The sequence below is a fragment of the Danaus plexippus genome, chromosome 15 (genome assembly GCF_018135715.1).
Source record: "Danaus plexippus chromosome 15, MEX_DaPlex, whole genome shotgun sequence".
NCBI lineage: Eukaryota > Metazoa > Arthropoda > Insecta > Lepidoptera > Nymphalidae > Danaus > Danaus plexippus.
In genome coordinates this window covers 6,749,004-6,761,532 of record NC_083547.1, presented here as the reverse complement: position 1 = coordinate 6,761,532, position 12,529 = coordinate 6,749,004, and the positions used below count along the sequence as shown (strand labels likewise).

Below are 12,529 nucleotides of genomic sequence, written 5' to 3'. Positions count from 1 at the left end.
AACATCGGTGCTGTTAGGTAACTGGTAACGTACATAAAATTGTTATCATAAAAGATAAAATAATAATATTAATTCAACAGAATATTTCATTGATAAACATTGACCTTTAGTGTAAGTAAACGGGAACAGTCTAATTCACACTTTCACAATCAATGAATTCATTTTATTCGCGAGTCGTACAGCGACTATGTGTGTCTCACAACGAGTGTACATTTTGCCGTGCGAGTGACAAGGACGGATGGCGGAAGTCGGATAAGAATGGCGCGGGCTTGTTCATTGATGTTTCCTTCGAGATATTACTATAAGACAAGGTGCTTGCGAATCGGGATCGACGTTTCAGACTAGTGTGGGCACTAGGCTAGAGCGAGTCGGAACACGTAATGTAAAACGAAATATATTTGTACAAATACTTAGAGTTCGAAAAGTGGAGACTTATTTAATAAATATTTTTATTCCAATGAAAATTAACAAATCTAAAGCAATTAATATTTCAATGAATGTACGATGGCTCTTCAATGTAATGACGTCTTCAATGTAATGACGTCATATGCAAATCTCGTAGAATCCCTAGATTACCGAGTTCGAATTTGCGATGTTAGAGTTGTGTGAAGTATTGAGTTCAAACAAACAAAGCCATTATAGATGTGCAAATATTGTTCATAAAACTTTTGTTCCCAAAATAGGATAGTGGAATCTAATTCTGATTTATGACGTAATATTCCAATAGTGATGTTCCATTGCTTGTGTTTTTATTAATTTAATTATTATTTTACAGTACATAAAATATATTAAAAAAATTTCAGAAGCGTAGAATTAATCCATAGTGTATTGATAGCTTTATTGTCGAACAATCTTTTCTGTTAAAAAGTTAGTTCTCTTGAATAGAATGTGTAATGTTTTTTTTTTTATAATCGAATTAATTTATGATCACTGATAAGCATTTAAATAAACGAATAGTTTTTTTCCACGATACTTCTATCTATATTTTTCATACTGAAGTTTTCTATACAGAATAATTCGTTTGGACTTGCATATAATAAAGTATTTTAATTCTCCATAGACAAATACGCTGCTATCTAATAATTTATATTGAAAAATGAGAGATATAAATGGTAGGGTTAATAGATGTGATGGTCACGAGTAGTCGAATATAATTATAGCAATTAAAGCGGATATACGCTAAAAAACAATACTCGTAAAGCGTATCCGGCTCGCTTGAAACGTAGGACTAGATGATGTTGCTTCAATGGCATGAAATACGTTACAGGGCTGACATAACAGGGCCTTACCACGAGCTCGCAGTGTCGAACTCAACTCGAACAGTACCAAGTTAGGTTTATTAAACTATATTATCAAGTGAGATGAATGAATGAAGTGATAAGAGTAGGATACAAACAAATATGATCAAACATTATACGTATAAACATTTGTATGATAAAATATAAAGCTCAAATATAAGATTGGTTCAGTGTGAGGTTAGGGTATTTTTTTGATACAATAAAGGAAACATTTCAATAACTGAATGTCGAATTCTAGTTTAAAATGTTATGTTATAGCAATATAAATGTATTAATAAGCAGTCCTGATGAATGAAAGAACGCGTCCGGCGGCGAATGGGAGCGGAAACGCGCGGTTAGTCCACTTCCTGTTTCCTGCGGGGCGTCGCACGCGCAGCCGAGCGGGCCGAACACTGCAGCTTTATTGTTATAATATATATAAGCTTTTAACGCGGCTGCACTCGCGTTCATATTTAACGAGACATTTAAGTATGGATAGACACCATTACCACCTTAAGACTTCTATAAAGAATGACATAAAGTTAAGATTTACAAAAAATCACAGTCATATTTTAAAAATTCCCAATACCTTATAGTAAAAATGTACCATTTGTAATTAAAACAGATAACTTAGTTTATATATTTTATATCTACGTTAAATAAGATTCGTAATCAATACATACAATAGCGCATTGAAGGATACATTGATGATAATTTACTTGTTGTCCTTGCACACAGTTAGGACTTAATTATTATTTATTAGCATTATTAAGATTTTCTCATTATCAAGACTAATATTACTTTAATTGTTTAGTCTCTGATAACGGAGTCTTTGATTTCATAATGGCTATAAATTATAATGGTTATAACACAAATGTCATTGGGGATACGTGCAAATTAATATGGTTTAAAACAAGAAAGAAAAACAAATAAACGCCATTATTCCATTCGACAAACTCCTCCGTGTTTCCTCCACATAGTACTCAAGATTATAATTCGTACAACAAATAAAAACGTTGACATTGGCAGAATATTTCGCAATTCCTGTGCGAATGAGGCCATAGCATAAAAAATATGGTTTTTAATTCGCCCACGCGGAAACTAGTGTCTAAAATCTGCTTTATGTTAAGTTTATTTACTTATACTGTAATTAAAGATATGTATGACTGTTCTTTATGATTTAATTACAATTATAATAAAAATATACTTCACTGCATACTTTTTTCGTCTTCAATACTTTAATTTTCATCGCATAAAATCAACTTCGTTCGAGATCTTCAGCAAATCGTAATATTCTGTATCAAACGATATAATTATAATGTTAGTATAAATACATAAATTCCTGCTTAGTGCATACCGCTCGTAATACTTGGTAACGATTTCTATTCTTATCTGTTAAAATTAACAAGCAAAAAGTTTCAATTTAAAAAGCTCTCATAGACTTTTTTGTGACATTGAAACGTTTTAAGTAATATTGTCCCTAGTTCATCTAAACAACGAACTTACGAGAGAGTGGGATATCCCTTCAAGGTTAGCGGGGTGTTTCAACCCTCTTCATTCATAAAAGACTTCGCTGCGACACCGCCATTTGCATAATTACATTCAGCCAACAAATTCAGAATGATAAAAATAGCTCATTCTTAAGTTCAATATCAATGATTCTTACTTCATATACAGCAAGTAAATAGGTTTTCTTAATAAACTTTACAAATGATTTGTTTTTTTTTTTATTAAAAATCTGATTTCAATCGTAACATTCAGCCTCGTGAATAATATTGCGAGAATAAGCTTACATGATACATTTAACATTATTATAATTATGTTTTTAGATATAAATATCGAGATAAAAATAGCTTTAGCGATAAGTTAACTTCTTAGTTTCTTTGAACTGTTCACCGGATGATATATAACACCTTACTATTAACCGTCTCTAAGCTGCATTTAATAACTCACATAATTTTGTTTGACGCAGAGCTGTTTCGTTATGGCTTTCCACGGTGACGTAAGTTACAGACAGACTCTCCGTCGATGTTATGAATGACGTAACTTTCATAAAATCTATTACGTCATGTAGTTTTACGTAAATCACAGCCGGGTTAAATGTTAATATGTATGAAAGAATAAATTGATCACGTTTCCTAGTAATAATATATATTATATATTAATATCATAACGCCCAGCTTTGATCGTCATAGCGTCAGCGTTAACTTTTTTCATTCCTGGATCTTCACAAACTAAAATATTTACGAAACCTTCGTTAATACAATCGAATGACAATACTGAAAACTATTCGTGTTCAGTGTGACGAGGCAAACACGTACTAAGCACGTATTATATAGGGTTTGGAGTGAGAGAAATGGAAAAGGAGGGGTGCTGCGTGGGTGAGACACCTTATGAATGAAAACACGCTCTGGTGTCATATATTGTAATTACCTCATGATTATAGCTGGTGACGATACGTCCAACGTGGGCTAGATTTAAATATTTTTTGATTTTAGCTTATATTTTAGCTTTCATATAAGTTAATTATTAATCAGCACACCTATTTTGGGATCACATTATGAAATTAACAATATTAAAACTCGAATCATATTATTATGTTACAATGTTAAAGTTAAAGAAATGTATTATTACTATTATTTTTCGGATATACTAAGCGTGCTATCACGGGCAGACGAGATGTGAACACGGTTGCTGAAAAGTAACCGAAACGTCGGGAGTATGTAGTTTTAATAAAAAATAAAGCACGCGTAGTATATCCGAAAAATATTAGTTTCATTTAAACGAACAAAACACGCGAAAGTCTTACATCTCAATATGTTAAAGAAATGTGTTTATATTTTCGTTATACAAAACGAATTATATAAAAAATCATTGTAGATATAAGTACATATATCTATATATACGCTGTATTTTTACTATATCTGTACAACATTGTTGCATTTAATTAATTATCATATTTACTTTATAAACAACTGATAAGTAACATCAATGAGAATAAAAAAGCTTTAACATTTTCCAAACCAACAATATACGTTATATATATATATATTTTGAATCTGCAATAACAACTTCTACCTACGTTTTTTTTATAATACGATTATTTAAGGGTCGACAGGGTGTTTATTAACTTTGCGACATGTTATATCGCTCCCGGTATGTGTAAATTATTAAAAATAGACAATAATGTCGTTAGGAACGGGAGTTCTACGAAGTTAGTATTATAAAAAGTAATACGACATGTTGAAATTCAAATGGTAAACAATCTCATGCGTTCGGTTAATCAATTGTTATCGTCTAAAAAGTAAACAAATTGATATGTTACTCTAAACTAAGGCCGGATGTTGGTTATTTGGAACGGACGCTCTTATTATTATCTCCTGTGATCTGGAATCTGTCTGAATCGTGCAAATTATGGATTTAGGACGCTGATATCGCTGCTTCATTATTTCATACACATAACACGTCGGGTTCGATTAACGAAACTAGACGCTTCAATTCTTTGTAAAAAAAAATAATGATATAAAACCTTTTTGTGGAATATTAAAAAAAAATATGCTAAGACGGTACTTTATAATAGAATATTAAGAGTATATAATTTACCGATGTATCAAAACACGTTAGGGTTGTGTCGTCTTACAATTATCGGTCTTAACCTGAGCTCTTCCTGCCCGACTGACACTCGACACCACTACACAGTACACACATACAAAATCATACACACAAACACACGCAACACATAAATACACAATGCCACAAATGCGGTTGATATGAGTGATAGCCACTAGCTGTAATACAATCGTGATAAAATCTTTTGTTCCAATCTGATGAACTTGTGTATGTAACAGATGATAGATCGTGTCTTTTCCAACGATATAAAATTACCTGTTCAATTAAATACTTCACAGTTTACGGATTATACTAACACAAGCTTCCTCCGGAATCATCGAACAAAGTTTTCTATGCTAAAATTGTTACTTTCGTTCTAATATAAAACCATCACTGTAAATTTATATTGATAAAACTGAGTCATTGCATCAAATAGTAAATGACATCTACACCTGCAATCTACTTGGAATTTAGATTTTTACCCCAATATTGTATAATATTATTTAAAAGGTGATCTATTAACGGTCATCTTAAATGTTAATAATTGTTCTATGTTTTTATTGAATAAGTATTAGAACTGGCTAAATCATCATTTATTACAACTTTAAACATCGTCAAATGTACGTAGGTGACACCGGTACCTTTTTGTTAAGTAAACAAACTGTCAGAAGTGATCTGTCAATTTCAACATTTTTTCGTATTTATGAGATTTATTTTTTTGTAAATGTTTTTACGGCTCTGGATACGAGTCCTTTTGAGCGTATTTATGAAAGATATTTTAATGTTGCCATTTGTGATTCATGAATTCTTTACAAGTCAACAATTCTATTCAAGTTTGAAATATTAATTTTATTATACTTACTTCTTACTATTTTTTTAAGTAGTGCAATATAATTATACTTAAAAAAAACCTAATATTGTATTAGCCTGTAAAGTATAAATAAGACGTTTTATTTATTCAAATTAAATATATATTTATAATTAAATACAGCAGACAGATACAATATCAAAAGTAAAGTGACAACAATACATACGGTATAACAAGTGAGATTATTATTTTATTACTTAGCGTGAATGGTCTGCTAGTACCCTTAGTATGAATTGTATTAATATTTTTTTTTTTTTTTGTCAGACCACAAATGGTGTAGATCTTTTAACATTTTTACAATTTGTATCTTTTGATGGTAGATAACTGTTAGGATTGATAACTTTAAAACTAACTGTTCAAACCGCGCTGTAAGACATTTTTTCATCGCTTTGACTTTTAAACGCCAACAGAAAATACATTTTGAGATAAAGAAAACAAAGATTGGTCGAGGAAGTAGAAGAAAATAGAAGAGTTTGAAGAAGTCTCACATGAAATTAGTGAAACGTTTATGCGTTTGGTGTATATCACGTTAACAAATTCCAATTAATAACTTTTGTCCAGCTAAGGAAAAAACTCTATTTGGGTCAGTAGAATCCATAACCGACACAAAACCACGGAGAAATTACTCTGAAACCTTCAGCTGCATCTCGTCAACACACGTCTTCTCTATATTTTTCTATGGAACTGGATCTTAATACCCAAAAATGCATTATTAGAACAATATTCACAAAAGATAGCTTTAGTTAGAAGTATCTTTGTTCTTTAAACAGTCAAATGAAGAATGATCAAAAAGATTACACATTTCTAATTTTATTCATAGTCATATAACTTTTACATAGCATGTAGTACTTACTTATATAATTATCTTGAAGGATACAATTTATCCCGAAGGCGTGCTACTCCTTTCAAGACTTTGTATCTAAAACATCTATTTCGAAGACTTATATTCGCCATACGACAACGACGATGAATGAGAAACGTTAAAACTGTCAGTATTTAGGTGGGCCATGATAACTCATACTAATGGTGCAGGGCACGAGAGACGTCGGCGTCGCGTAGGCAGACGCTACAATGGGGACATATGTTATCTACCGGCAACCGATGACTGTAGTTCTGAACGCTAATTCGGATTTCTTTTAAGATAATTCGACAGTCGAAATGACATAGTTATCATTATCGGCTTTAAGCTAATGGTGTCATACGAGTGTTGTAAAACCGTCTGGGATGCTTATCTCCATTATTTTGAGTTATTCATTTAAGACTTATTTTTAAATTTTAATTGCAATAGTAGCATTCATTGTACGATAGTGAAACCACCATTTTGAAGTTAAGATCTGTGCGAGTAAATTTAATTTGATGGTCTAAATATCTAAATATTCGTGATATTATTGTTAACCATAAAATCTTAACAATCATAGAGCTTATTTTAACGTCACAGGGAAAATAAAAATAAACAGAAAAAAATGTCGTATTCACTATATATTGTTGAATAATTTTGACACAATTACTTAATTTCGTTTGTCGCAAATTACTAACGTGGTAGCCTATGAAATAACCTATGCATTCTAAATTCAAAAAAAGAATGACACTCCAATAAACGAAAAAAATTCATTAATTTTCATTCTGATCCACTGCCGCTGCAGAATCTAATTCGTGTAAATTAAAAATAAATCCGTTCGTAAACCACGCGATATAATATAGAATAAGATTTATCGGTAGTATGGATTCAAACCAAAATACCTATCACCGGCTACGTTGAAGCGGCGAGTCGCCGTCCATTAGTAAGATACTTGTTTGTTATGAACTGTTCGTAATGTAATTTTTCTCAAAAGTTTATATTCAGAATCGAATAAAAATACTACATCTATTGTAGCTGACGTCAGGACGCGAAGTGGAAGCCGCCTTACCCGTGCGGCGTTTTCATCTTTTATTTATAGACGATTGATTGATGAAGCGAAACGTCTTATGAATGAATCGATTTATGGTTTCGTTGAGCGGACACTGTTTATGTGCTCGCTTGACGTCAGGAATCTTAAATGGGAGACGAACAACCGCTTAAGTTCCGACTGAACCCGACCGCTGACTACCTATAACCTGTATTTTAAATATTTCCATAGAAAAGTCATTCGTAGCTATTAAGTATGGGTTCTTGTGTTGATTATTCGTCAGGTAACATTTAAGTCTTATCATTTTATGTACTAAATTATTTCCAAGCACTTAAATAAATCCAAAGTAGAAAATTTTATTGAGAATGGCCATACCGCATACGCAATCAAAATAATAAAATATCTTAATCACGAGTCCTTCTAGAACAGTGGTATCCAACCTGTTGTCGCGGACCACCAGTGGTCCGCGGGACTTAAAAAGTGGTCCGCGAACGAATTGAAAACTCTTTTAAATTTTATTAATGTTTTAATAACATATTTTTGTTGATAAATGCGTTTTAAATACATTGAGTTTTTTATTAAAATTTATTTTCTTAGTCATTCATTTTATTTTTCTATTACATAGTGGTCCCATGCGAATAACAAAGAATACAAAGTGGTCCCTAGTCAAGAAAAGATTGGGAACCACTGTTCTAGAATATTTCGTTTCCTATTCAATTTTAATTATCATTAATGGCAACCCGAAATAGGAATTGAACTTCATTTGACACTAGCAGGTGTTTCGAATTCGCGCTAAATTGCGAGTCACGTCAAAATCTATTGTGGCTATTAAGACCATCAAACGGGCAATAGATTACTCATGTTTCTTTCATTAATTGTTTAATTTCGGTCTTGAGATAGGTTAGCAACGAAGCGAGCGGTTGCTCAATTTTCATGGACGTTATCATCGCATCGGGAACCGTTTGAAGTGCCGCTTCCTGCGTTGTGACCCGCCTTATCTACTTGCGCCTGCAATGCAAATGATGCGCTAACAACGGCCAAATATCAACCAGTTTTAAGAATTATGGTGTTTATTACGTAATTAGTTGATTTTTTCACACTTAAATCTTTATATATATTCTATGTTTGACAAAGGCAGTTTTGACTATACGAAGAGATCGAAATGATTAGTACATATATTTAAAATTCAAAGCGTAATGCGTCAAGTGGTAGGTACAATATTTAGCAGACCCTCTGGCTACGTGAACGCGGCGTCGAATGATAAAGACCATTTTATTAATAGAACACTACTTATCATAACGCTATACTTTTAAAATTAATAAAATATCTGAGTCATATTTTATGTTTATTTTCATATGTACTCTATTCAGTCGAGTTGACGTACGAACCTTTTTAAAGTCTTATTAAAATATCCATAATAATAATATTACATTATCATGCCTGTACAACCTGTTACTTCTCGTATTAGTATGAAATACTGGTAGCCTGTCTGATATATAGCACTGATTTACCGTAACGGATCGACCAGCACATCTCCTGACTGTCGAACAATCATGATGCCACTGCATCATGCAGCCGGGGCCACAGGTCAAGGAATGCGATCGATAGTATTTGACAGTGAAATGTTTACGAATATAAGCGCCACGACGCACCTCCACCTCCCCGAGCTCACACAATGACACGAATAATCCATCTTCCATGAAGCGTAGGTCAAAAGTGCCCTGGGTCGACGTATTTTATACGGGAGATTATAGCTTTTTTTTTCCTCAATTTAAACATGAAATCAGACGAGGCAAACAGGTTTATCTATTGTAATACATCAGCTAGCTAGATTTGCGTCTAGTTAACAGAAATGTCGTGCGTTTATTTCTCGTAGAGAACGGATCCTGCGGTCGCAAATATTACACATTAAAATTCTCGATGTGACGCTTACGCGCGTTGTAAATATTGAGGTGTTGTACAAGAGGCGCTCGATACACCAGGATCTAAATATATCGAGAGCAATTTCGAGGTAACATACATTGTAGGGCTAATGACACATCTTGCTCACCGATGCAATTCCAATCACGTCCTAAATCATTCTTTACGATATAAATAATATCAACTATAACTTTTTTAAATTAAAACATACACATTTTACGACGAAGTATCTTCACCATACAGCCAATTAATGTGTTTTTTTTTTAATTTTATAGACATTGTTCAGTACTGTTTTTTATTGTTATAAAATATTTCATATAGTTTATGTAACACCTGTTCCGTACCATACCGCTGAGGGTCATTCGTTCTAGTCGTGATCTCTTGTTAGTCGAATAGGCAATAATTCCTTTTATCACATGCCAGCGTTCGTCCGGCCATCAAACGTCGTCGGCAGCCTGTCGACATCTGTTGCCCCAATTTAAACGAAGTACGCACCAACTATATATCCTGTGAATAGTTCTGACGAATATTTGCGTCCTTTAATTTATTGTGTATCATTCAAATTGTATTACTGTGCTTTTTTGTGCATCGATGTTTATATTCCTATATCGTATAGTGCATTCCAGTCATAAAATAAGACAGGAAGGCGACAGGAGCGCATCCGTCGTCGAAGGAAGCGGCGCGTCACTTCCGTCTGTCGACTTCATAAACTTACTATTTATATAACGTATGCTGGGATGTTTGTTGTGGACCATTGCCATTCCTTTGAAAAAATAGCATCGCTAGGAAGTTCTTACTTAGACTTAGACTTAAGTTTAGAATCAGCATATATGAGAAATAATATGTTTATGTATACTATATTTTTTATTCTTTTGTCCAAATAAAATTATATATATGTAGTGTCTTGTCCCTATATCTTATTCTAACACAGCTGAAAACAACCTGACCTGTTCATCTCTGACGGTAGTTTATTGTCTTTTTATACTTAACCTAAGGCTGTCGCATTGTAACAAGGTTTTGGTCAGATACATTTTATGTATAAAGAAAACAAATATTGTAGTAAACATTCGTATTTATAATATAATGTTGTCGTTTTATTTACAAATAAATACAAATTTAGTTAATAAATAAATGGTAAATTATCTACATCTTAATAAGTATACTCTATATCTCGTTTCTTAATCTTTTCTGGATCTGTGTGGAATCCAAAATACTAACGTCAGCGTTTTCCTATGACACGTTTCGGTCTCAAGAAAATTTGAGACTCTCGGCGTCCGTCGACACGTTCACATACATTCACACCATACGACTATATATACAAGAGACGAACACTCGCGAGCGCACCGCACTACCTCACGCAGAGGCCTCCCGTCCGCACTCCGGCGAATAAATATTTGTACAAGGCGGCCGCGGGACTAGATAATACTGGAGGAGGGCGGCGGCGCGCGGCAGCGGCAGCCGGGGCGCCGCACGCGCGCGTACAGCGCCGCGCCCGCCGCCGCCACGGCGCGCAGAGGCCAGTACAGGCACAGGCACGGCAGCGGCACGGCCAGCGCCGACACCACGGCCAGCCGCGGCCCGCACGAGCACTCCGAGCCGCCCGCCTCCTCCTCGCCGCTCCCGCAGTGGTAGAACAGGGCCTTGGCGCAGCACATGCACGAAGCGTAGTCCACGCACGCCTCCGCGCTGCACAGGCACGAGCCGCACAGCCAGCGCGACGGCAGCGGTCGCGGCCGCGCGCACTGCTCGCAGCGGCACCGCCCGCAGCGCCCGCACACGATCGAGTCCGCGCCGCCGGCCGGCTGGCTCGTCACCGGCTTGAGGGGCTGCGAGGCCGGCCGACGGTGAGGCGGCGGGGCGGGCGCTCGCCGCGGACCCTCCACGTAGGCGTTCGGCTCCCGCTCGGCCTCGGGCCGCGGCCGCAGCAGCGACACGGGCGCCGCGCGGGTCGCTCCGGCCGCGCGGTGGACGCGGGCCGCGCTCGTCTTGGGCGGCCGGGGCGGCGCCGCCGGCCCGCCATACTCATCCATGGAGTCCGGCTAACGGCTCTCGGGGCCGTCGCCTTCCTGTTCCCTCATCGTGGCCACCTGGGGACGGACAGAATGTTCTAGTTAATGTTCGACCCTTAGGATGATGCGAAGATACTTAATATTAAAGGGCCGCCGTGAACCTCGACTTGCGCGTTTTGTCCGTCTGGACAACATATATTAGCAGACGATAGCCACACATGATCTAAGTTTCATTCTACTGGAGGGGTGTTGTATCTCATCTCGTCTTTTCCTTTTAGACAACGGATTGATTTTAAAACCTTTCGTTGTATGCTCCTTTATTTCGAGCAATAACTGAATGAGTTCTGTGGGATGTTGATGAACTCAGTGAGATCACCCGAACAATTTAGTCTCGGTCATCTATGCCGAGTCTCGTCGGTTCAGTCTGCAGCAACACCAGTATGAAGTGAGAAAGTAACCTTCTACCTTGAGCTCTAAAAATAATCTGTTCGCTATTCACTTATATCATCAAACACTATATATATATGATGGAGAACGAGACGTTTATTTCGAGATAATTCAGTATATCATACCACTACTGACGACCACCAGTATACAATCAGCTTCCAAGCTTATTAGTCTCATATAATTACAATGTTTCAATCACTAAGATAACGTTTTTAAACAAATAATGCTTCCGTATTCCAAATACCATTATTCTTTCGCGACGTACATTTCAATGTATAACAAGTCTAACACGTACCTGTTATGACATTATTACGCCTAAGATGTCTTCAGATTTTGAATATCGACTTATTTGAATTTAGAATACATTTTAATTCAAAATTGACATGAATTCTAATTTATTGACTTAAAGTCTAGTCTATAAATAACATCGATAGATCTAAAATAAAACATCAGATTATACATAAGTGTAGTGAAATTTATGGAATTATAATGATTTTTTTGTACGCTCACAGC

At 35.6% G+C, this 12,529-nt stretch overlaps 1 protein-coding gene across 7 annotated transcripts in view; it reads right to left on the bottom strand.

The window, feature by feature from the left end:
- The window catches only part of LOC116766247 (protein sprouty homolog 3), a 47,970-nt gene that overhangs the window by 13,498 nt on the left and 21,943 nt on the right, over window positions 1-12,529 (bottom strand). For 6 of the 7 annotated variants that reach the window (XM_032656042.2, XM_032656041.2, XM_061522979.1 and 3 more), the window contains one exon: window positions 10,615-11,647. The exons of the other annotated variant lie outside the window; for it this stretch is intronic. In XM_032656042.2, the coding sequence (XP_032511933.1) occupies window positions 10,976-11,590 (615 nt within the window). In that variant the 5' untranslated portion in view covers window positions 11,591-11,647 and the 3' untranslated portion in view covers window positions 10,615-10,975. Of the gene's footprint in view, window positions 1-10,614; window positions 11,648-12,529 lie in introns of those variants that run through there. 7 annotated transcript variants of the gene reach the window in all.